The following is a 25,419-nucleotide window of genomic DNA, read 5'->3' on the forward strand; positions in this document are numbered from 1 at the left end:
AATATTTTATTTAATTTTTTTCTCACTTTTTAAAATTAAATACACTATCTTAACTCAAATCATTTCACAACTATTTATAGAATTATCATCTCATTTTATTATCTAAATTATATTTTTTAAAGAGTAATATTTTATACAGTTATAGACTAAGTAAACGTCGTATAATCATTTAAAAAAATAGAATTTATTATTAAAGAATTATTTTTTTTATGTGAATTCGTTATTTACTTATTACTTTTGTAAAAGATTGTGCACTATTTACGCATCTACGATTATAAATATTATTTAAATGAAATCAAAAAAGAAAATTGAAACGGGAGATTGGACTCATTGGGAAACCGAGACGATTGAAAACAAAACAAACACAGGAGAGAAGCATCAAAACCTCGGGCTCAGGTTCCTCTTCTATGCTCTGCCTCGGTTTAGCGCCTATTGCTATTCAGTTTCTGGGAACAACTCTGCTTATACAGTCCCTAATTTAAATCTCATTTAGGCCCCAAATTTAATGCAGACCCTCTCCTTTTAGGGCCAGAAGGTTCTGCTTTGAGATCTCAAAGACCTAAACCTAAATCAAATTAAAACCCGTCTGATCTGTTCTAAATTTCATGCACTGAGAGAGTTTTTCTAAATCTCTCGAGATGGGTATACTGTTTACGAAAATGTTCTCGTCCCTTTTCGGCAACAAAGAAGCTCGGATTCTCGTTCTTGGCCTCGACAATGCCGGAAAGACCACAATCCTCTGTAAGTTTTTCTAATTGATTTTATACCCAGTTCTTACATTCTTGCTTCTTAAGTTTCGGTTTGTGATCAATTGGGGTAATTCAGTTTGGATTTGGGTTTTGTTCAGATCGGCTTCAGATGGGGGAGGTTGTTTCCACGATTCCAAGTTGGTATTCTTTCTCATTTCTAACATTTATTGTTATGTTTCTTTCCCATTTTATCCATTATTTTATTGTGTGGGAAATTGTGGTTTCAGTGTATTATGCTTTTTCACTCTGTTTTCAAGTTCCCTGGGCCTAGCGTGTTGCTACGGTTAAATCTGTTCATATATTTTTGGGTGCAGCAATTGGATTTAATGTCGAAACGGTGCAGTATAATAACATCAAATTCCAAGTATGGGATCTGGGTATGGCAATCTTTTCCCTTGATCTGTATCTTCAATTTACGATCCTCACATTTGTCTACTGGAACCCCAAAGTAAAATTAAAGAATATGCTGGATTAGTTAAATTTTAATTGCTTACTTTAAAAGCGGTATGAGTTTGAAAAACCACTCATTCTGTGACCGACATTGAATGGATATTGGCTTATATAGTTGTATGAGTCTTTCTTTATTTATATAGATTTTTCATTTTTGGTGGACATGGCAATGGACTCTATCCTTGGTTCATGAATCTGGTTATTGAAATATGTAAAGGAGCAGCTCATTTGAGATTCGCAGAGGTCATCATTTCAATGCCTACTTAAAGAGTTTTGTGCTTAAGTCAATGAATAAAGTTGTGTTGTTTGGCAGTTGGCAACTGTATTTTAAAAAAATCATATATATCCACACGCATGTGTAAAAAAGCAGGACATGATCTATGTTTTTGAAAATTTAGGAATTATAAGTCATGTCCATTTCTTGTTCTGATGGATTTTCTGTTTTTTGTGTGTACAGGTGGACAGACAAGTATCAGGTATTTCACTCTATATTTTGGTCTCTTTTTTTATTTTTATTTTTATATTTTTAGTTCTTAATAAATTTCGACTTGTAAGTTAGCTGCTTTTAATTGGTGAGAGCTCTAATATAAACAGTATTCCGATGTAGTGCAATGTGATTTGTGTGTGGGGATACCTGGAAACCCAAGGCTATGTAAATAGTTTTTCAGCTCTCGTAAAAACTTTTTACCTAATCACTAGCATAAGAATTTGTGATGAAAGAAACACAAAACAAGCAGAATTTATTCTCATTTTTTCTTTTAGGATATAGGATCTTGGGGCTTTTCGCGATCACTTTTCATTGGAAGGGGATTTGGTGGAACAAAGCTCTATTCCTAGGGTGCTCTTTCCTGGACAACTGCGCCTAGGAAGATCCTAATGAAGGATAATCTGAGGAGGATAATCTTAGCGATTCATTGGTCATATATGTGCAAGAAGAGCAGGGAAACGACATATCACCTCTTGTTGCATTGTGATGCAGCTTGAGTAGTATGGGACTTTTGTCTTCTATTTTTTTAACGTGGAGTGGGTGATTCCCCAAAGGGTAGTAAGCTTATTGGCTTGTTGGAGAAGTCGGGATGTAGACTGTTAATGTTGTATTTCGTATGCCTAGACAAGGTTCTAGCAACTCGGGCCGGGGTCTTCACCTGTGAACACAAAGAAGAAGGTTGGCTCAGGTTGGTCCGAGAAGCCTCCAATGCCTAAGTTAGTCTCATGCCTTCTTATTTCTTAGTGTTAGCTTAGAATAATTCAGTTTAGAGAGAGTTCCTTGTACTTGGAAAGTAACTTTTCTATGAAGTTCAAAGGGAGCTGTTTCCGTGTCAGCATTGTGCCATCCCGTCCGCGTCTATCTTAGTCTAGTATTTAATGTGGCGTGGCTCCTGAGATGACGCATTTAATGCAGCGTGGCTTCTAGGGTGTGTCCCGTATGTGGGTGAACGGCACGGTCACTTCTGGTCCCCTTCGTCAAAGAAGGGAGGGTCGTCCGCGTCCTTTGTTTAAATGTTGATGTAATTCCTTTAATGCTAGGGGCAGCAGGGGATGTCAAGAGCCGGTGTGTCCCCCCCCACCCCACAAAAAAAAAAAAAAAATCTGGCTTCCTGCACTATGTCTTCCTCTGACCTTGAGGGCTGGACCCCTTTGGCGATTTTGGGGCCGCTGGAGGGTAAGGCCTAGGCTGCCCTGGGCCTCATTGTTTTGCCGAAGCCCAACTATCACGTGCTGGGTGGGAAATATCCCTCCCATAGACCATTACAGTGTGGTAGTTTGGTGGATGGTTTCTTTGTGTGTAATGTGGTAGGCATTTGTGCATGTGGAAGGAATGCAATTTGCGGAACATTCAAGATTTTAAGATGATGGTGGATAGGCTCAATTCCTCAGTACTAAAAACAATTTATGTTTGGATGTTGGCTTGTGATAGCTTTATATTTTCTTATTATTTAGATCTTAGGTCCTTTTATTTTTCTTCATCTCCTTAGCAAATGCTCCTCTTTTAGACACCTTGTGCTTGGGAAGTGCCCCTTTGCTCATTTAGTAAAAATTACGGATGTATAAAAAATAAAAAAACTATTGCATACCTTTTTTTTTTTTTTTTTTGAAAAATATGTTTAGTGAACCTCATAGCTTTCACAGACTCCAAGAAAAAAAAACCCTCAGATTATCTTTCTTTCTAAACATATTTCCGTTAGGCGGCTCTGCTTTCACTATTTTCAAACATATTTTAGAATATGCAGAAATATGTATTTTTTGAAAATCATTGGCTTTATAGTGGGGATTTACTATGCATCATCCACTATTCATTTTACACACCACACACTTATAGCTTTTTATAGGGTGTAGGGAAGCTTTTCATAGGATATATGGATGTTTTTTATAGGGTGTGTGGTGTGCAGTGATGAATAGTGGCTGCTCCCAATATTTTCTCTTTTCATTAACGCTACATGCTCACTCAACTTCCTATTTGGTTTTTTAACACAGGCCATATTGGAGATGCTATTTTCCAAATACACAAGCCATAATTTATGTCATCGATTCAAGTGACACTGATAGGTTGGTCATAGCGAAAGATGAATTTCATGCAATTCTCGAGGTACACCTTTTTGTCAATGCTTACAAGACTATAGGATTAATTTGACAAGGTGGATAATATTAGTACTCTATGGCCACCCTTTGTTTTTTTTTTTTTTTAATATTAAAATGGATAAATATTGAATAGGCTACTTATATGATGTTATGAATAGGGCTTGCACAAGAAAAGATAAGAAGAAGATGATCCTTTCCCCTAGTCAATAAAAAATAAATAATTATAATAATAGTAAACAAAAAAAAAAAAAAAAAGAATACGAAGTTGACCTAACGTTTATTACAATGGTCATTTCCTTACTCTTTCCTTACCACCAATAGACTTTCCTTAACTTAGAAATATGTTCATGAATTCCTTGTATCTATCTCTAGTTCCTAATTAGGTGCATTCTCTTATATACCACTTGTGTACTTGGCAGCTTTAAAGTTTCAATTGGGTTTGTTTGGATTCTAAGGTGATCTCAGATCAACTAAGAGAGTTTTGTACGGATGGATATACTCTCCATCCAAACGCACAACTTATTTCATTTGAAATAACCTCTCTTTTTTCATCTTAACTCAGCACTGTTCATTGATGGGTCTTATTATTACCATTCTCTCACTACAACAACAAACCAATCATTGATGGGACCTGCTACTTTTTCAACTTCTCATAAAAAGTTAAACATATCTCAACCAACTTCATACATCCAAACACATCTTAATGGGACCTGCAAAACCCACTCAAACATCTTAACTCACCACTATTCATAGATAAACTCAGATTATCTGAGATACTCTTAGCAGTTAGCATCCAAATGGAGCCTAAGATAGTGACATTTGAAATCAGTGGATGGTTGTGCTGTGCCTGGACTTTTCCCCTCCCTTTGATTGTATTCTTTAAGATACTGATGCATGCATATGCGTATAAAATCTTCTTCTGCATTCTTTTTTGAAAAATGGTCAAGTATTTTTGGTTTTCTTAGTGAGTGATACATTTTTCTTGCATTTATTGAACATCTTATGAATTCAATTCATGCTTTATATGTTTGTCAGGAAGAAGAATTGAGAGGCGCTGTTGTTCTCATTTTTGCAAACAAGCAGGTTAGGACTACTGCTGTATTATTCATTCCTCAATACCTTTCTGTACAAAAGAAGATTCATTTATTTAAGGTTGTGAATAAAGGTGACAATATGTGATAATTCCTTATTACATGTGTTGAAGTGAATTGAGGAAGCCTTTTTCAATCTGTTGTGCAAGGAGTTAAGGCCATATGTTTTTGTAGTACAAAATGCCTTACAAAATCATAGTTTTTTTTTTTTTTTCCCCACTCTTTCACGTATGTTTTGTTTTGATATATTCTTTTGGTCTCTGCAGGATCTTCCTGGTGCACTTGATGATGCGGCTGTTACTGAGGCTTTAGAGTTGCACAAGATAAAAAATCGCCAATGGGCTATTTTCAAAGCTTCTGCAGTAAAGGGAGAAGGTCTCTTTGAGGGCTTGGACTGGTAAGTTTAGTTGCAGCTAAATGCTTTACTCTCTTGAATCTGCTTAGACTTTAGAGGTTACCTCTAGTTTTTGCTTTCTAAATTTTCCAGACTTCAAATTTACACATTTCATCATACCAGGCCTACACTTCTCCACGGCTCTAATTACATGGAATGAATTAACAAGAACTTCAAATTTTATTATGCTTCAACTCATGTTCAGTGAACTTGTCTTTTGAATGGCTTTGGTTGCATTTTTTTATGACGTGGAGCCTCACCAAGCCTGGGCCCTTTGGACTCACCACTGGGGAGTAATCCCCGTGTACATGACTTATGATATTGATCACTGTATCAGTGTTCCATTTGTTCAAATGATGGATCTTTTTACTTTTAGGGATGAAGATTTGTAGATGAGGGAATTAGTTTATGCAGTGAGTAGTTGGTTGAAATCTGTTCTTGGATGTAGTGATTGGACCATGGAGGAAGTTAGAGGATTGCATAAACCTTAAGTACAGTGCTAGTTTTCAATGGCTACAGACCATCTCCAGCCATAACAAGTAAAAGGTCAGACCAAATTGCCGTGGGTGGGGGCTCAATTCAATGTTAATGAATAATATTTTTTAGAAAGCTTGCATTTTCCTTTATTTTAACATTCTGTGTTTGGTTTGTTAAACTTGTGGTGATTGTTTGCAATTTCTATTGGTTTATCAAGCCATCCATGGTCTTTAGGACAATGTTGGCAGTGATAGTGGTAGGTGACCAGCGGTAAGTGGTGGCGAACATGACTTTAAATTGTGGTATGTTGTTATGGTGATGGAGATAATCAGTGAAAAAGGTTGGGATGGATTTATTATGAGGGTAGGGGTTTGGACTGAAGATCTAGATTGAATGCTGACATGTATGCAATAGAATGGTGGCTGTGATCTGGTAGAATGACAAGAAAGAGCGTGATAGGGACTTCTCACAGTGATCTGGTGTCAGAAAGACTTGAATCTATCCGCCTTGATTTCTAACATAATCATGTAAAGTGAATAATATTTAGCCTCCTCATCCAAAGCTCTTTCCTCTTTCTTTACCGTATTACAGGCCTGGGTTGGGACAACAAAGATTAGGAAATACTTCTTGGAACAGAATATGGAAATGCCCATGACATCATCTATAATGGTGGGGGCACCACCTGTCATTTGGCCTTAATTGTGTAGTAGATAGCTTTCGTGCCTTCTGTTTCTTCCAATCGGGAGAGGTTGCGCGTTGCCGAAATCAATCTTGAATCTAATTGGAGGTGGATTTGGGACCTTTGTGGAGACTTTTGCGTTCGACAAGTGCACTATCACATGTGATGTGGGCGGTTTTGATGGAGAGAAATTAAGATGATTTCGGCACTTTACAGTCTCCGTTTTATCCAATAAGTTCTTGAGAACCTGTTTATTACTGAGAGTCGCTTATTGTTCCATTTCTCTCCTTCGATAGTTCTCTTTCACCTACTTTTTCAACACCCAAACCCAACCAAAGTGATTACTCCTTGTACTTGGTCCTGCACTTATATTTTTGTTTTAACATTTGTTTGTATGTTTTTATGATGCTTATATTTTTGGAAGTTCAGTACTGTTTGATCAGCTCTTCCACTATCTAAAAACTGTTCCTTTTTTCCTGGTTTTTCTGTTGTCTTTTAAGTGAACCTAGTCAAATAAATGTTTTGTTCATGTAGGTTGAGTAACACACTCAAATCTGGAAGTGGCTAGCTCTTTCAGTTCCAGTAGAGAATAGAAGCTTGCTGCCGCATGGCCAGAGCAGAACTGAGGGATGGCATTGAGCTCGTAAGGGACTCGTGATAGAGATTTAATTCTTGGGTGCGGTTTTGTCGTTTGGACTTGATCTCTAATTGATCTGGAAGTAAACCACTCGTATACATGTAAAATTTGTCACCATAGACATGACCATTTGGATCTTTTATTTGCTTTGCCCCTCTCGCTATTTTTTTTTTTTTAATTTTTTTTGTTTCAAATTTCTTTAAAAATTGCAGACCTTTTGTTGTCCGAATGGTTCCATTCTATTTTCGGCACTTCAGTTCTTGTTATTTTGTTTTCTATTGTATTTTAAACTTCCATGCGGTAATTTATTTATGAAAGTATGAAATTTAAAAAGATTAGGTCTTATTTAAAAAAAAAAAAAATGAACTGTAGGATTGATACTGGTGATCATAACAATTAGAGCGTCTTCTTCTTATCTGTAATTCGAAAAAGAAAAATTCTAAATATAATCCTATACACCACACATCATTCATTTTTTTAATTTTTTCTTTTTACCAAATGTTTGGTAAATAAAGAATAGGAAAATTGAATTAGTTTAAAAAGAAGAAATCTAAAAAAAATTTTAAAAAATAAAAAAATGAGGTGTGTGATGTATGAAGTTTATGAATAGCAAAGCTTTTTGAAAAAACCTCTCAAGCCTAAACAATATTGTAGTTTTAACATCATGAACTTTTGTTTTCATCCTATTTTAAGATATGAACGATATAGACAATATATGCTTCATCAACATGAATTCAGTCGAAGGCAAGGTGAGAAAACATATCTTTCACATCATGCCTTTTCAAGACTTTTTGAGATTTTGACTAGTCCCAGGCTTAATTTTCAAACTCAGTACTCTAGGGTAGGAGTTTTCTAAATCGGCAGTGAATCCACCCATTATGTTGTGATCAAAACTGACGAACTTATCACGTCGAGTGGAGGAAAGGTATTTATCAGCAAAACAAAATTTTGACCATTTGGAAAGTATATGATCAATCATATCTATACGTCTTATATTGGTACCTATCATGCATTTTTAGTACTCTAAAAATGCAGGAATCTTAAGTTTCATCCATTGAATTTCGGTGTTGGAAATTATTAGGGTTGTGCGAGTACATCATGTGCAAGTGAATATCCAGATTCAATTGATCTTTGAGCATGATCTTTCATATGAGACGAGCTGAGTATTCTGAATTCAAGTTTATAGCCCGAGTGTTATCTTTTTCTAGATCCCAATATCATGGTACATTTGCCTTGTAAAAAAGCTGCAAACTTCAATTTTTTCTTATAAAACTCTTGACAATACAGCTCTGATTTCTACATGCAGATTCTAAATATATAACTTCTTGCTTGCTGCTGTTCCACAAGACATACCTTTAAAGCGAGGATGTGGGATTAATCCAGGACTTGAAAATACGAAGTCAGGAAAAATAAAATAAAAAAGCAAGTTTAGATCTACTAATAAGTCAACTACAGTTCTTTCTGTCACAAGAAACTCAAAACCCATGAGACTGCGACAAGGGAAATGAAAATGGGGCCTGCATCCATGCTCACAAATAATCCTCCAGGGAAATTTCTGTTGGAACCTCATATCCAAAAACCATAGAATAATCGTCCAACTCGTCTGAGGTGAACTTGGGAATCCTCCGACTCTTTGCAAACTCGGAGTCTTGGCCGCTGCTTAGAAGCTCCAATACCTAGGAGATTAAACAATAGCTTTAATCAGATGGAAAAGTGCTTTCTTGATTCTGTGTGTATCAAATGATCACTTGAACGTATTCAGAAGAAGTCATTGTGTATTTATGGAGTAGATATATTCTCCAATTCTTTTACTGAAGTGAATGCAAATGTTTAGTGGTGCCGGCCATATATACTTTTCAGGAAGAATGGATTGCATTTAAACGTTTAATGTTGTGTTTCTCTCTGCATTTAACCATCTAATTCGGTTAGAAAAACAGAGTTAATCTTAATTGATATTTATAAACCTCGCTCATTGATGGACGCCATATTGAGGATTGTCTCACACAGAGAGAAGCCGTCAGTACTATTCTATACAACTCTTCCAAATCGTATTTGCCTTCCAGTTTCGGATCAGCTAGTTGGCCAAGGTTTCCCGATTCCATAAGAGGCTTGGCCTGCATATATATATGAACATCGTTTTAACACATAAAACTTTCTGAAAAAATATGTTTTCGGACATGGATGCATGGAAGTTTTAATACCCATAGCACAAGGTTTTGCTTTGATGAATCCACGGGCCTCCGGCCAGTTACGATTTCCAGAAGAAGAACCCCAAACGCAAAAACATCGATCTTTTCATCCACGATTCCATGCATGAAATACTCTGGTGCTAGGTATCCAAATGTCCCCTCTATTGGAGTGACAGCTCGGTGTGTCCATTTGTTTGGAAGCCACTTTGCAAGCCCAAAATCTGTGATCTGCAGAAGAGAAAAAAACCGTGGTTTGAACAAAAAACTGTCAGAAAAACCAACGATCATTCGAAAAGAAGATTGCAAGGAGTGGCAATCTTTTTTTCCTTCACCTGTGGTTCATAATCTGGCCCAAGAAGGACGTTTGAGGCCTTTATGTCACGATGTATTATTCTGTGCTTACAACATTTATGGAGATAATGCAGACCCCTTGCTACACCAATGGCAATCTTGTATCTGATTGGCCACTCAAGTGATCTGCATGTTTTGCCTGATCATTGTCCAAAAAATTAGAACATTCTAAAAAATCTCAAATAAAACAATGTTGCTTTTGTGATATTCAAGAGAGAGGTGGAGATCTTCTTCACCATGCAATGCGGACGATAAATTTCCATTCTGGGAGAAGCTGAATATCAGGTAGAATCCATTTTCGAAGCAGCAGCCAACTAAGCTTGCAGTATTAGGATGGGAGACGTGTCCAATTATACCCAATTCCATCAGAAACTCTTTTTCCTTGTTAGCATCTTTGTTGTCCTTGGCCAATCTCTTCACCGCAATTGTTTTTCCGCCAGAAAGATCACCTCTGTATACCTCTGAGTAGCCCCCTCGGCCGACAATATTGTCTGATGTTTTGGAGCAACACAAAAGGCATATCAAAATCATTCGAAGCTTTCAAGGCCTTTCAGTTCTAGAGCAAAAAAAGTTTGCCTGCCATTTTACCTGGATGGAAGTTGCATGTGGCATTGGAGATTTCCTCATAGCTGAAGCACTTCAGCATAGGTTGCTGACTTTCTTTGTCGGACAAACTGCCTTTTCTTTTCCTTAATGGAGAGCCAAAGATTGCGGAAAAAAGTCTGTATGGAGACGGCTGCTTCCTTGTCTTGGATTGGCTTTTGAAATTTGAAGCCAGAGGAGGGGATTGAGAAATTCTTGTCCCTCCAGAACTAAAGCTATCATCTGCTGCGCTGTTAGATTCCTCCTCAAGTTCATAAAGTACAGATTTTGGTGAATTTTTCTCTTTCTTTGTGTCCGAGACGGTAGGCGTTTGAACAGGGGAGGCATCCCTATCACTGTCAATACTCCCATTTGACCACCTTGATCTCGATTGATCTGTTTCTACTTAAGTGGACTCGTTAGAATAAAGAAGTTCACTTTCGAGATTTTTTATTTTTATTTTGGAGAAAAGAAAAATGCCTTTAGAAATGAGAGAATCCGAACCTGAATGTTGTTGTGCTCTGCCCCACTTTCCAACTGAAATCACTGTACAACTTTCAGGGGCATGCTCAAAGCAATACCCTGTAGTTTTATGCGAAAATCTAAGTGGGAAAAAGGTAAAAGAAAGTAAGGAAAAGAAATTTTATCAATGCCCAAATCATATCTGAGGAGAGTTAAGGTTCTCAGGAAACCTATTTGTTCGTTTTCTTGAGCCACGAAGCAGGAGAAGGTCAGCTGAAATGGATTTCACTTCCTCAATCAAACCTCTTCCGACATTAGAGCTGAACACCACTCTAGCTTCCAAGTTTATCTGAAAATGGCAAATGGAAAAAATCTCAACTTTACCTTTAGAAGGAGAAGGATTCAACATATTTTTGAACATGGAGATATATACAGTGCGTACCTGCTTAGATTGGCAGGTCTCGGCAAATTCTCCAAGCACAGATATGACATAGGCTTTTGCCTGGCGGAATTTTGATTGGTTTTTCTTCACCACCTCATTCTTCTTCTCCTTCCCAACTGTCATTCAAATTAATTTTAACAGGTTAGAATGCCAAATCATGGCAAACACAGAAACAAATTAGCTCGACCCCGCACTTGTCTTTTGATGAGAAAAACAAGGAACAGGATGCCCACCATAATAAACACCAATGGGGGCCATGAGTACTTAATTCAAAGTTTAAGTAAAGCTAAACAAACTAACCAAGAACGTGTACGGCAACAATGCTGTCATCTGGACGGGCTACAACGCCGATTGCCCATGAGAGAGCCTCTTTGCTTTCCTCAGCATCAAATGAAAGGCCTATCAGTATTTTAGCAGGGGCTGTACTTGGAGGGATCATTGTCTATTGCAAATTGGCCGACAGGGGGTTTTGAATGCAGCTGAATTCGTGCAGGGAGTTTCAGTTATTTTGCTTTTATGATTCTAGTCGACAGAGGGAGTTTCAGTTATTTTGCTTTTATGATTCTTGTCACAGAGGAAACACGGACAATCAGCTCACGAATATGTAGATGTTGAAAACAACATGATTAAGGTCTGCTGGAAAGTGAGGCCACCTCAGCTCTGGTTTTAGTGACTTATTCTTGTTTAAGAAGCATGACAAATCCATTCACAGTGGTGGCAGCAGAATTCATCAGTCTCTCTCTCTCTCTGCCTCTTTACAATTAATTGTTATGGTTGGGTGCTTTGGCGTATAAGCAAGGATGGTGGCCATATATTTGATTTGTCTTGCTCTATAAGCCAACAGAAGGGCTTCCCTTCCCTCATAGTAATTAAAAAGTGATTCTTTTTATTTTTTTCAAGTCCTACTTTGTTCCATTTGGTTGGAGGGGATAATTGCCACTCAAGCAGAGCTCCTTACTTTATCGTGAATGAAACTTTGAGAGGACACTACCGTTTCTCACATTTCTTCATGGATAAAGAGAGGGAGAGAGAGGGTTCCATATAATTGCCTGCCCATCATGTTTATCATTCGGACAAACAATGGGACACATATAGTTCATAGGTTTCTCTTCAACTATACACTACATCCATTATTGATGTAAGAAATTCCAGAGATGCAAAGACCCCACTCTGAATAAGGTCTCTCTATTTCACATGATATTTAGTTTAATATGGGGAGAAGTATTACAGCTACAAAAAAATCCCATAAAATAAACCTATAAACTGATATGACTTGATTTGATACGTTAGATATATTTTATAATAAAAATAGATTTATAATCTAACATACGTACTACATCAAACCACATTAGTTTATAAGTTTACTTTTTTATAATCTCTTTGTGGCTAAAATATTTCTCATATATGAGATATTTTAATCATTAATTTACATCATGCTAGACAAATGAAATGACCAAAATAGCTCATGTAATTTTATGCTAAATAAATATTATCCATTTTACTTGAAATACACAGAATTCATATACATGATTTTCCACAATTGCATTGTTGCAAAAAAAACCTTGATATACATTATTAGCATTCAGCCGGAAGTAACATTTAGGGCCCTCTAAGAACATTATACTTTCCCAAGTTTGTAACAGAACATGAAATCCAAGAAACATGCATGCCATACAATTGTGTTATATACACAACGTTAGCTTTCAAAACTAATGCGATATGATATGATAACTTTTAGCGGTTTCTTCTATTATGCGATATGATAACTTTCAACGGATGGAACATAGCTTGAGCTTGGTTTTGCCTTAATTAATTACAACCAAGAAAGATTGTAGGACCCAACCTTTCGGGTAACCGATAGTGGACCCATCTGCTTTTAAGGTAAGTCTAGACACAAGACTTATGGCCTCAGAGTACTACATGAGGAAGAGGTTTGGGGCTAGCTTTTCTCGAAAATGAAAGGGAGATCCTAGACACAGTATATGAATAACTAATATGTATTATTAATTTAATGTTGTTTGGGACATGATAATATAAGTATTATACGTTGTTCTTTTCACGTGTTTCATTTTCAATTCTTCATGGAAAAGTCTGAATGCAGGCACGGGGGGACGAATTGCGCACCAAACTGCTGACGTGGATTAATAAATGAAACGGGGCGTTTTATGTTAAGCGGGAAAAGCAAAAGCAAATATCTTTGGGGATTGAAATCTGACAGATTTCGTAATTAAAGTGAAATCTTTTGCCCTCCCCCCGTTCAGATTTCCTTCCCCTTCGTTTAGCTTTTCCCTCCCCCTGTATGAAACTCTTCTCATCTATCAATCTCTCCCCCGTATGATGCTGTAACTTCGCAGCTTAATCTTGACTGAAAACCAGTTGTATTTCTTCTACTGGTTGGCGTAGATTTGTAGAGATTGCGAAAACCCTAAATCGAGATTGAAAGGTCTTCCCTTCTCTCTCTCTCTCTCTCTCTCTCTCTCTCTCTCTCTCTCTCTCTCTCTCTCTCTCTCTCTCTCTCTCTCTCTCTCCTCTGCTTTTAGTTATTTTATCTATTGATATATTGCGGTTTTTTGTTTTCAATATCATCGATGTTGTTCCTGGACTCTACGACGTAGATTCGAGTTTGGAAACCCTAAATCGAGCCTAACAGGTCTGTCTCTCTCTCAATGGTGCTTTTGGTTATTTGGTCTATATTTTAATAAGATGAATAAAGTAGAAGCAAATAATCTATATTCAAAATTTTTTTTAGGGTTTCTGTTCGAAAATGTATAGTTTTGGTTTCACACCGAACAAAGCATTACGTTTTGATGTCCTGTTTGGCTGCCGAGAAAGTGGAAGGAATAGGTTCGAAAATTTGAACTTATTTTATTTGTAAAAATAGAGTTGATTTGTGTGTTTAGATTAATTTGTTGAAGAGGTTTGAACTGAAGGTCTCCTAAACTGAAACCATCAAAATCTAACAAGCCATTTATCAAGTTGATCATATTATAATATAAATCAAACCTTAAAAACAAAATTTGGTTTTAACTTTTGATGTTCAATTCAAACATTTTAAAAAAATTAACACAGAGTTATCTGTCAAATTATTGAATTGTCTTAACACTCCTCATGAATAATTCAAGCAAAAATGTCATTCAACACGTAAAAGCTCCCCTGTGGTGTTGGTATTAGATGGAACATCTACAAAAAATGATGTGTGAAAAAGTTAGAAGGAAAGAAATACATGAGAGACAGAAACAATAGATAGTAGTATGGTTAAAATGACATATGAAAGAGACTTAGGAAAGCAATAGTTACACAGGAGACTAGAATGTAATAAAGTAGAATATGTTAACTAACAAGAGATCGATTCCTCATTCAAACACCAAGTTCTAGAGGAACTATCAAGTTGATCATTCAAAATCCAACCTTAAACTTCCAGTACTCATATTATAATATCATTTGTACAGCTAGAAAACTCAGAAAGTGATCTTTTTAAGTAATTAAAGTATATTTTTTTGAAATAGCTAATAGCTAATTTAAATCTGCAAGTAGTATCGTGATATCACTTACATTTTAATATCCAATGTAAGTGATATCGTACATTTTTTATTGAAAAGTAGCTAGGTAATTGCTAGCTAGCCCCTTTTATCTGCAACAATAAAGGCAATTGCAAACCTGACTGCATTACAATGGATCTGCATATATGCATGCTTTCATGGAACAGTTAGCTGATGTGCCCCATTTTTCTTTATAAAATATGTTGAAACTGATTTTATATTTTGTTTTACACTACATAAACATTTGGCTCAAATTTGTGCTTGTGCAGTTTCAGCTTGTGTAGTTTCAACTTGTGCAGTTTTGTTCATTGATTGAGCTGGGTCTATCATTTATGAATAAGAAATTAATCCTTGTGTTTCTGGCTGTGTTCATGACATTAAGGCTCTTATTGCCCTAACACCTGACACTAATATGATTTATCTGTTTTCCCCAAACACTCCCCTAATGGTAACTAAGTTACTCCACCTCTCTTCTTAAAAAAAAATACTTCTTAACCCGAGCATAAACTAAAAATGAGAAAAACTTCTTTTTCATAGCAACAGTATACTCCATTGCCTATTTTGGCAAAATGTCGTCTGGAGAAAAGGTATCGAGTGAAGATTCTTCTTCTTCACTTGTTACTCATACTTTGAGAAACAATCCAATGTGCACTTGTGGGTCACCCGCCTCGCTTAGAATATCGAATACGCCAAGAAATCCAGGTCGATCATTCTTTGGGTGTTCAAAGTACAATTCTCAGGTAAAAAAAAATTGGAGTCAGAAGCACTTGCTCTGTTTGGGTTTGAGTCAAAATTACAAGTTAATTTACTATGCCTTTCGTTGGTTTGTTTATACAGGGGTTACCACACTACAACTATTTCAAATGGGCAGATAGTGATAGCGGCCATGAAAGAGAAAAAGAGCTAGTTAAAATAGAAATTAACTCCTTAAGGAATGAGGAAGAACTTCATAAAACTAAGGCAGAGTTTCAGTTTCAACAAATAGCTAAAGAGTTGCGAAGAAGAGAGGAAGAGGTTCGAAAAAGAGAGGAAGAGATTCGAAATTGGATGGAAGAGGTTCGAAAAAGAGATGGCGAAATTGTTAAGAGGGACTTGGGAGTTGGCTGTCAATGCAGAAATATAAAGCTCTATCTTATAATTTGTATATTACTTTATTTGTACTTCTCACGATCACAGTGAATACTCACTGATTGTCAAACATTTTGTATAAAGCTTGAACTTGTGAATTTGTGCTTTAGACTAGTAGTTATGGAAATGTGTAAGAAATTATTAGAACAAGTAGGCAACTGACAGATCATTCTGATGAAACTGTTGATTGTGTTTTTGAGCAAAATGTGATTTGCAGCTCATTTAGTTTGTCTATCTGGAAAGTATGATAGTGTTGTGAAGATAGTGTAGTGGGAAAATTCAGGTGTTGTAAGTGCTATGTGGTACTGTTCAGGTACCTAGATCTTGAAATAATTTGAACCATGTGAAGCCGAAATGTGCTTATTTTGCTGAATTTGTATTGCTGAAAAGTCTGTGGTACTGTTCAGGTGCACATATCTTGAAATAAATTGAACCATGCATATGCCAAAATGTGCTTAGTTTGCTGAATCTGTATTGTTGAAACATTTTGTGGTACTGATCAGATGCCCAGATTTTGCATTTATCTTTATTGTTGAATCTGTATTGCTCAGTTATTTTGCTGAACTGTGATTAACTCTTCAAAGATTAAATTGCTATGTAAAGTTGGAATTGGTCATATCTTTAGGTAAAGTTGATCTAATAACTCCCAGGGAACATGTACACCGAATTAGTAGTATGAATTTAAAATGGCAGGTACTACTTATCTGGGCAAGTTAACAACTCATGCACACGACACCTTAGTAAGAAACTTTAAGTTGGCATCAACAAACCAATTAAGGTGAATGTTTGGAAAGACCAAAGCATTATAAAAAATCTGGACTTCGTAGACAAACTTTACATATCTAACTGATCTAAATAAATAAATAAATAAAGAGACATACCATAACAAATGCTCTATATATATATATATATATAAATATGTATTAAATAAAAGCTACACTATAGAAGTTAACATATATAAAAAAAAAAAAAAAATACAACATATGGTGGTTGTTAATGTGGCCATCAACATCCTGAAATCTGCTAACTTGGGTAGTGTAATACCAGTTCAATATCTTGCAAATAATAACCCTGTATTAGGAGACAACAAACCATTCACTCAAGTTACCCATCAACAAGTGGTCTATTTTCATCAAAAAATAATAACAACCACTCAAGGTACCCATCAAATATTAACGTGGAATATTTACACATATAGCTGTAGTATTTGAGCAATACTTTGCATTTGAGCTGGTTGTTTTTCATCAAAAAATAATAACAACCACTCATCCATAACTTGAGTAAAATTATCACAAAATAATTACAATTGCAAGATGTTACCCAACAAAAAATAGTGATAACCACGAAAGCTGATGAGTGAAATGGGGGTAGTGGATTTCCCTGCAATTACACCCACGAAATTGATTACAAACATTGATAAAAATAACCGTTGTACTTAAGAAATGAAATATCCTCACCTGACTAGTCCATGTAGATGGGTTTGCATCAGGATGCTCCACAAATAGTGGTAACCACGCATGTGGCATTGGTGGATGGAAACCATGCATATAGTTTGACAAATCCGGATAAAATGGTATTGGTATCGCCTAACATATAAAATAAAAATGATTATGAAACAAAGATATACTCATGCCAACTACGGAACAAAACTAGTAATGATAATGCTATAAAAGCCGAATATTACAAAGGCGATAAATTCCTACCTGGGACAGAGGATTTATTGCTGGATGTGCGGTAGGAGGTGTAGAGGAAGATGCATGCTCCTTCCCTTTCTCCATCTAGAGAATAGATTTATACATTAAAAATCAGCTTATATAAATTATATAAAATGCAATAAATAATTTGGAGATAAGCTTTATATTACCTAAACCCATTGGTAGCAGTATACAGTAATAGATATTATATATGCTCAGAATAATGTATCATTTAGAAACTAAATTGATATGGCCGCAACTTTTTATCAAGAGGACTTAATACATACAACCATGCATGATTGCATATGTAGAGTTTATGTGCATGCTAGTTCTAGCTAAAATAGATAGTAGTACAAGACTAAATATGAAAATTATGTCTTCTACGTTACTGTTGACCACGTTCAGTTTTTCATAGTTTGATTAATGTGCAAACTCTATTTCAATGCTTGTATGTATGAATAGATGCACACTATATTTTTTCCCTAAGCAAAAAAAAAAAAATTAAATAAAAAAAAAATTAAATAAAAACAAAAAGGGCAAAGAAGAAGAAGAGCAAGCACGGACATCTCATTTATCAAATTGTAACCTATTTTTTCCTCCTTTCGGCTATGTATCAAATTGGAGTTCAACTCTAGCCTTTTTGGAATGAGAACTTTCCATGAATTACCATGGTTTCACACATTCTTGTGTATTAAGCAATTGTCTTCACCAGTCTCACGTTAGTATAGGATTGATGGTCCCGTGATATCCAGCTGGTTGTATAAGCATGAGATGGGATGGGTGCCTTAATGCAGTCACCAGTCTATGTTAGTATAACAACCAACTAGCTAATCTGGTCGTGTTTTCTCATTAACACAGAGCTTAACATAGGTGCTAAGCTAGCCAGTGTTATATTGGTTACTTCACAAATATTGGTTCTAACAATACATTCACTTTCATTTTGCCAAACTAAGATGAAGAACCGGGATGGATAAAACAGGAGAAATATTTCGAAAAAATAAAAAAGAAAAATTAGCAATAATTAAAAGCATGAAAGAAACAACAACCACAAGCATAGTAGCCAATATAATCACAGAGACTTCCAAGGACCGTAGCACGGATTAGAGACACATGAACTCTGATTCAAACCAAACATTTACCTAGGAATTTCAAAGCTTGCAAACACCAAAACTAGAAACTACTCCTGAAGACTATCTTCCTCCACGTGATCACACACTGGAACATACCGCATGGATTCGGACGGAGACAGAGATCAAGCACAAATAAAACAGAAATAAAGAAAAAACAGTACAACCAAAATGAGAGGAAAAATCACTACTTTACGACCAACGTGAATTTATTCGCTAGTTTATGCATAAACTCAACGTGATTTTCCTCTTTTCATGTTCTGAACCACCAAAACAAATGAATTTTTGCCTGCACATGAGAATAAGTTCTAACAACATTATCCGAAATGCAGCATGTTGGTTGCTAATAATGCCCCTAAGAACATGTATAACACTTCTGTAATGTTTTTGAGATATGAGGGCTGATTATTTCACTACTTTCTACTTGACTAATCAACTATTATAAACTGTATAATTCCTATGAAATTCCAAGTCAGGAAAAATTACCTTCTATTCCAACAAACTTCCGACCCTCACTCTGGCCTCAATCTCCCCTGTTTTCAGGAAACCAACCAACGCAGCCTCAACCCCCCCTTCTTCTACTAGTTTCCTCGATCAGCAACTATGTACACTATGTTTGGTTGTAAACCAAAATAAATAACACTTTGTGAGATAAAGGAAAACACCACCTCGTTATATAAGAGTAAAAAAATGGTGAAAAGTTACATGTTTATTTTCAAATAAACAAGAAAACTAAAAATACCTTTTCGGGAAGCACATTTTTACATCTGAAACTCGAATGCTACGTGAGATTTTCGTATAAAATGGATTGGAACAGAGACCACTTGAGAAACCTGTCAAAAAAATAGAGACCACTTGAGGATTAAAATAGAGAAAGTGACAGATATATGAAAATAAAGTTAACTGATGAGAGGGTTGGTCACCACACTGAAAATAGTGAAGAAGATTCACCGGAAAATGTACGTGCTTGGTCGGGGAAGCTCTCGCAGGAACTATGTACTGGATGAATGAAACGATGAAAGCTTATGAAGGAAGCTACTTTTGCATTTCCCTCTTTTTCTTGTTTTTCGTCCCTTTTTTTTTTCTTTATTTTGAGTTGCCATGTCATCTTTCGTTCGCATATTGGTGCGCCGTGTGCTTGCATACAGAAGTACTCATTTTTCGTTGATGTCCTTTAGTACTAAAAATATCCCAACTTCAAAAACATGAATCAAAACGTTCAGTCGCACAAACCTGTTTTCTTTCACATTCAATCACTCGTAATTTTTTCCCACCCTATTTCGCCTGCCATGGAAAAAGAAATATGCATCTTTAAATTAGCAAATCAAGAGATCAAATACAATTCGTTCACACGTTTCTGATCAGTCTCCGATCTCCACGGTGCTTAAAAGGATCTTCCATTTTCTGCACCTCCAAAGCACTAAAAACCCCATAATCATCAGAAGTAGCACCACCTTCATCATCACTAGTTTGGTCGAGTGCCATAAATTCTTCCTTGTATTTGACACTTGTAATTCTCATTGGCACAACCTTGCCTTTTGGCTCAAACCCTTTTAAAATGCTAACCACTTCCTTCATATTAGGTCGCTTTTCAGGCTCACTCTGTACACAGATGGCAGCAACACTGATGGCTTGTTTCAGCTGGTATTCATCAAAATTCCCTCGAAGTTTTGAATCAACAAGATCCTTGAATTTCCCATTGGTTATAAATGGCTCGGCCCATTCGGTTATTGTCTTCTTAATTCCTCCCGGATGCTTTTCTATTGGTTTTCTTCCTGTAACAATCTCTAGCAGAAGAATTCCAAAACTGTAAACGTCACAGCTCTCGGAAACCTTTCCCCACATGGCATATTCGGGTGCTAGGTATCCTAAAGTGCCCTTTACACGGGTAGTCAGGTGACTTACACCCCCTGGAATAAGCTTCGCAAACCCAAAATCAGCAACTAATGGCTCGAAATCGGAGTCCAAAAGCACATTACTGGCCTTTATGTCTCTATGAATAATGTGGGGTGTTACTTCATGGTGCAACTACCTTACAAACATTACAACAAGATGAAGCTATGTTACAATCGATCAAATTTTGTAACTTTGTAACAAAAAGAAGTTATTTATGCGTGTCAAGAAGGAATGTTCAACTTACATGACGCCTTCTGCAGATCCAATTGCAATCTTCATTCTCTTCTTCCAATCCAGTTGCACTTCGCCAGCATGTTGGCCGTGCAAGTGAGAGAGCAGGCTGAGGTTTGGCATGTAGTCATAGACAATGAGCCTTTGATCTGTTCCTGCGCAGTAGCCCCTGAGACCCAACAAATTCTTGTGCCGAACCCTCCCAAGAACTTCAACTTCCACTGCAAATTCCATCTCGGCTTTCGAAGTCATTGCCTTAGGTTTTTTCACAGCTATCTGTACATGATATCGTTGATCGAACATGATTGATCAGTACCACAAACAGAACTTTGGCAGACACGTGATGAGCTTATAAGGTGATAACTACCTGAAGACCATCGGAGGTTTTTCCCCAATACACGCTTCCAAACCCTCCTTCTCCAAGCTTGTTGTCCTCGCAGAATCCGTTAGTTGCTGCATGCAACTCCTTGTAAGTGAATATTCCCCATGAATTGTTGCCTCCAGAAACTGCGGTTACCCTATAAAAGTTTCATTAATTCCCACAGCAAAAAAGGGGGGAAAAGAAAACCATAACATCAGGTGTTTAAAGCTAATCTGAAATATGGGAAAAAAGAAGTTGATTTTAGCACATACCCTTCATCGGTGTTCTCTTGAAAACAGCAACTCGGAGACAATCCCATAGTTTTCTGAAACTCAGTCGAGCTTCTTCATTAATGGAGTTGCATGCCCTTTTAAACCAAAGTAGTTGTTATTCTGGTCATTGCAGTCGTAACGCTGGCCGTCCATGGCCGGCTTTTATCTAATAAAACTTGGACGGGTCTAATAATCAATATATATTATAAATGGGAGGATGTCAAGTAGTACTAAAAGAAAGTAGTAGGAAAAACAGTAATTTACGAAATTGATGAGGAATCATAATAAACCATATAATATATATATTGCATGCATTTGGATGTGTTAGATTTTAGAATTTGTTAATTAAAACTCTACCAATTATATATGAAATTATATATATATATATATATATATATAGTTTGTGAGTGATCAGTAGTGGTACTTGTGGGATGGTCCGTCATTAGAAGTGCAGAAAATGGCTCTTTTTCCGGTACCATCGATGATCAGTTGGGTTGAAGTAATTAATCCGGCCAAATATATATTATATAATTCGTGTAGATTTATTATTGTATCATGACAAAGATGGCCGATAATTCCTTGATGAGTAATGTTATACACCATACCACTATCTCACTTACATCCTATTATAAATGATGTGGCACATTTATCATCAGTGGATGATAAAGAAGTATGTAATAAATGATCATTTAATAGTGATAAATATGTCATATCTTACTTGGTGGGATGCAAGTAGGATGATAATATGGTGTATAAAATTTTCCTTCCCTAATTAATGGTTCCTCTACCTTGGGACTAGTTGTAGTAGTACTGTTGCATGGAAGTAATTTTTTATTACTCCTTTCACAATTAAGTTCCATGAACAATATTACTACTTGGTCACATTAATTGCATGCTTATCGTGAATGAGTAATATTACATATAGTCGTAAAATGCGTAAGCACCATGTAATCGTTTTGAAAAAGAATAAGATCTATTATTAAAAAATTATTTTTTTTCATGTAAATCTGGATCCTATACTTATTCAATTATTTTAAAATGATTATGCAATATTTATCCATTCATAATTATTAGAGGTGTGCATCCAGACCGAATTTTTTTCGGATCTGGTCTGGAAATCCGGATCCGGGTGAATCCGGGCGGTTATCCGCCCGGATTACACCCGGGCGGTTGAGAGAAAACCGGATCCGATTTTTTAATCCGGTAATCCGTAACCAGATATTACATCCGGATTTTTTTTTTCCTCTTGCCAAACAACACCGTTTATTTCTTACAAATGGTGTCCGTCTCTCAAGTTCTCTTGCCAAACGACACCATCCGGATATTCCTCTCTTCAGCTATCCGTCTGAGTCTCTCGTCTCTCAAGTTCTCACTTCTCATCCAAAACCCTAGCCGTGCCGATTGCGAATCTATCTCTGTCTCGAAACTGACGGTATGCTAATCTCTCTTTCTTTCTCTCGGTTTGTGTTTGATTTTCGCTTGGTCTGTTGGGTTTGTGTTTGATTTTCTGGGTTTATTATTTTGTGAAACTGATGTTTATATCTCTTTCGCTTTTTCATGATTTTGGTCTCTTTGTCTCTGTCTTTTTCTCGGTTTTCTCTCGGTTTGGTTGGATTTTTCTAGGTTTGTGTTTGATTTTCGCTTGGTCTAGTTTGGGTTTGATTTTCTGGGTTTGGGTTTATAATCATTTACAGATTTATATGTTTATATCTTTTTCGCTTGTTTTGTTTTTGCTAGTGACTGGCATTTGGGTTTGGTGGTTAAAAATAGCATAGCAAATTTAGCAATGGATGTGGACAATTGTTTTGGAAATCCTTGTAATTTCTTTTTTCCTCTGCTGGGTTTGCTCTGTTTTTTGACAGTGTTCTGTTGAAATAATCTATGTCCCATAGCTTATTTGGATTGGTTTTTTATTAGGATCATATATGCTATCATTGAATTAACAATTAGGAGTGAAGCCAATAACTCTGACCACATGGCTATTCCTATCTATATTCAATCTTACATTCAATAAAGAAGTTTATTTTTGTTTACTTAACTTTTATTCTTTACTTGTGCTCTTATAATCATGTATTTGTTGAACAATATTGATGACTTTTTATTATTTGGTCGATTTTGAGTGAATACAATATTCATGGCTCCAGCAGTACTTCATGAGTTCCTAAGCTCGGAAGTACTATTCATTCTAATATGCATCATATATATATATATATAGTACTTAAGATGCATCATATATAGCCTTATCATGTTTAAACAATTTAATAGTTAGTCTTTTGGTGAGATGTAGATTATTAATTTAGCACAAAAATTGTCAGTAGATGATTTGGCAATTGGCAATGGCATCTTTATTGCATTATTCGAGGAGTAATGTTAACGTTTATTCTAAATCTTATCATCTCTAACCACATTTATTGATGCCAATATTTCAAATAGTTTTACATATCAAATATTAAATAATAGTTACACAAAATATGTCACCTAATATGAGATACTACGAATAACAAAAATTTAAGATGACAACAAAGTATTGGATCAAGTTCTGCGGCTGAAACTGATTTATATAAGTTAGAGGCCGAATTTTCATGCTTTTGGGCTTCAGTTTGGTTTTATCCCAATTCCTTGATCTTCAAGAATGAGCCTGTTGAGTGCAGAGCCTGGGCTATGGCTTGGACCAGCTTGTCTTGAAATTCTACTATTCTTGAAGGAAAATTCTAAATATAAGTCTACACACCACACATTATATTTTAAACTTCAAATGAAAAATAATATTTGACAGACACTTGTATGCATATGCATATATCAAATATGCATATATACAATGCTCTATTATCAGTTAAAAAAATGGTTGGAAAATCACAATTCTCTCAAACAAAGAAATCTAACAAAAGTACAGGAGATGATCCAAAAAGTTCAGCTCAACTCGTATAAAGCTTAGCTTCACTCGTATAAACTCAATCAACTTCATATTTATTGTTTTTAATAGTGTACTATCTCTATATTTATAATGACATATAATGCATTTTCCTACATATGCAGTGTTTATTGTGCTTCCACTTAGAAAATAAAGAAACAGCAAGAGGGCATTATTAATTTAGGTGAAAGTAAGGTTCATTTCAGAATTCATTAATTTGGATACTACTGTTAGACTCATAGCAGTCCAATAAGAGAAAAAGTAAATAGAAGGCATTTCAGTAACTTCTTTCATAACTTCTTGTTTCTAGAGCAGACACCATTTGGTTACACGAGGAAGGATGTTTTACTAATTGGACTTGGAGTTACTGTCCTGGGCATTGGCTTGAAAACTGGATTGGAGGTATTAGACTCTCTTATGTAATCATTTAAACTTTTTGGTACACTTGATGCCTCTTTCCTATTTTTAATTTGCCTTTTTTCCACTTACAAATGTTTGCTGGAAATAGAGACTTCAAACTTGCCAATACTTCATTACCTATTTGCCTTTTTTCCTATTTCAAATGTTTACCTATTTCAAATAGAGACTTCAAATTTGCCTTTTTTCCACTTACAAATGTTTCCTGTTTTGAACTTAGCAGTATATTCGAATGAGATCTTGGAAAGAATGAGAATTATTTATGACATATTTTTGTGGATTATGAATTGCATGATTTGTGCACTATGCATGCTAACTGGCCAGAATTGTTATACTGACCATTATTCCATAAATCTGGGTCTGAGACCACTTTACCTTCACATCTACTTATTAAGCTCTAACAATTACTCACTTTGCTAAAGGAAGCCAGTATAGCTGTTTCTAGGACTTTTTAGAAATTTAGAGAATTGCCAAAAACAATGATAACCCTAATAGATCTTGTCACATTTCCATATATTGTTTCAAGGAAATCCAGACCTCATCTCACCGCTATTAACTTTGGCATTGAATGATGCCATGACTTATGATAAGGTCAGACAAAATCCTAGATAAGTCATTTGCTTTGTTAAACTGTTAAACAAGAAAAGGAAAGGACTGTGCTAATTTGGGTCTGATTAATTTGTTGATTACAGGCCATCCATTTATCAGATCAAGGTGAAAGAAATCAAATTTTTCTCCAAATTCAAGATTCAAGATGTGA

General features: G+C 35.9%; 3 protein-coding genes and 1 pseudogene across 4 annotated transcripts; 2 read left to right on the top strand and 2 right to left on the bottom strand.

The window, feature by feature from the left end:
• The first annotated feature begins 305 nt into the window (after nucleotides 1–305).
• On the top strand, nucleotides 306–7,323 carry LOC122318328 (ADP-ribosylation factor 1). The gene is made up of 8 exons (XM_043135577.1): nucleotides 306–741; nucleotides 848–886; nucleotides 1,064–1,126; nucleotides 1,657–1,675; nucleotides 3,675–3,786; nucleotides 4,815–4,862; nucleotides 5,137–5,267; nucleotides 6,955–7,323. Exons 1-8 carry the CDS (start codon nucleotides 639–641, stop codon nucleotides 6,986–6,988), a joined length of 549 nt encoding a protein of 182 aa, XP_042991511.1. The 5' UTR covers nucleotides 306–638; the 3' UTR covers nucleotides 6,989–7,323.
• A 970-nt stretch (nucleotides 7,324–8,293) lies between these two features.
• On the bottom strand, nucleotides 8,294–12,191 carry LOC122318327 (probable receptor-like serine/threonine-protein kinase At5g57670). The gene is made up of 10 exons (XM_043135576.1): nucleotides 11,384–12,191; nucleotides 11,084–11,199; nucleotides 10,872–10,990; nucleotides 10,684–10,781; nucleotides 10,186–10,575; nucleotides 9,834–10,088; nucleotides 9,579–9,736; nucleotides 9,259–9,474; nucleotides 9,022–9,171; nucleotides 8,294–8,733 (listed from the first exon to the last, which is right to left on the bottom strand). Exons 1-10 carry the CDS (start codon nucleotides 11,520–11,522, stop codon nucleotides 8,587–8,589), a joined length of 1,788 nt encoding a protein of 595 aa, XP_042991510.1. The 5' UTR covers nucleotides 11,523–12,191; the 3' UTR covers nucleotides 8,294–8,586.
• An 829-nt stretch (nucleotides 12,192–13,020) lies between these two features.
• LOC122274162 lies at nucleotides 13,021–15,900 on the top strand. 2 transcript variants are annotated; one of them, XR_006228237.1, is made up of 3 exons: nucleotides 13,021–13,526; nucleotides 13,699–15,362; nucleotides 15,460–15,900. XR_006228237.1 is itself a non-coding variant. In XM_043083137.1 (2 exons), exons 1-2 carry the CDS (start codon nucleotides 15,192–15,194, stop codon nucleotides 15,799–15,801), a joined length of 513 nt encoding a protein of 170 aa, XP_042939071.1. In that variant the 5' UTR covers nucleotides 13,021–15,191; the 3' UTR covers nucleotides 15,802–15,900. The 2 variants fall into 2 exon arrangements, 1 of the variants encoding a protein (XP_042939071.1); XM_043083137.1 differs by having other exon boundaries at nucleotides 13,021–15,362.
• Nucleotides 15,901–19,918: 4,018 nt separating this feature from the next.
• Nucleotides 19,919–21,378, bottom strand: LOC122318724 (annotated as a pseudogene).
• Between the last annotated feature and the right edge of the window lie 4,041 nt (nucleotides 21,379–25,419).

This window comes from Carya illinoinensis, chromosome 8 (assembly GCF_018687715.1).
Source record: "Carya illinoinensis cultivar Pawnee chromosome 8, C.illinoinensisPawnee_v1, whole genome shotgun sequence".
Taxonomy (NCBI): Eukaryota; Viridiplantae; Streptophyta; class Magnoliopsida; order Fagales; family Juglandaceae; genus Carya; species Carya illinoinensis.

Excerpts from the sequence above, each read along its gene's own strand:
- LOC122318328 (XM_043135577.1), top strand. The coding sequence starts at position 639 with ATGGGTATACTGTTTACGAAAATGTTCTCGTCCCTTTTCGGCAACAAA. Across the intron at positions 742-847 it reads CGGAAAGACCACAATCCTCT|ATCGGCTTCAGATGGGGGAG; the intron begins GTAAGTTTTTCT and ends GGTTTTGTTCAG. Across the intron at positions 5,268-6,954 it reads CTCTTTGAGGGCTTGGACTG|GTTGAGTAACACACTCAAAT; the intron begins GTAAGTTTAGTT and ends TTGTTCATGTAG.
- LOC122318327 (XM_043135576.1), bottom strand. The coding sequence starts at position 11,522 with ATGATCCCTCCAAGTACAGCCCCTGCTAAAATACTGATAGGCCTTTCA. Across the intron at positions 11,200-11,383 it reads TGTTGCCGTACACGTTCTTG|TTGGGAAGGAGAAGAAGAAT; the intron begins GTTAGTTTGTTT and ends TTTGAATGACAG. Across the intron at positions 9,172-9,258 it reads AGCAAAACCTTGTGCTATGG|GCCAAGCCTCTTATGGAATC; the intron begins GTATTAAAACTT and ends ATATATATGCAG.
- LOC122274162 (XM_043083137.1), top strand. The coding sequence starts at position 15,192 with ATGTCGTCTGGAGAAAAGGTATCGAGTGAAGATTCTTCTTCTTCACTT. Across the intron at positions 15,363-15,459 it reads GTTCAAAGTACAATTCTCAG|GGGTTACCACACTACAACTA; the intron begins GTAAAAAAAAAT and ends TTGTTTATACAG.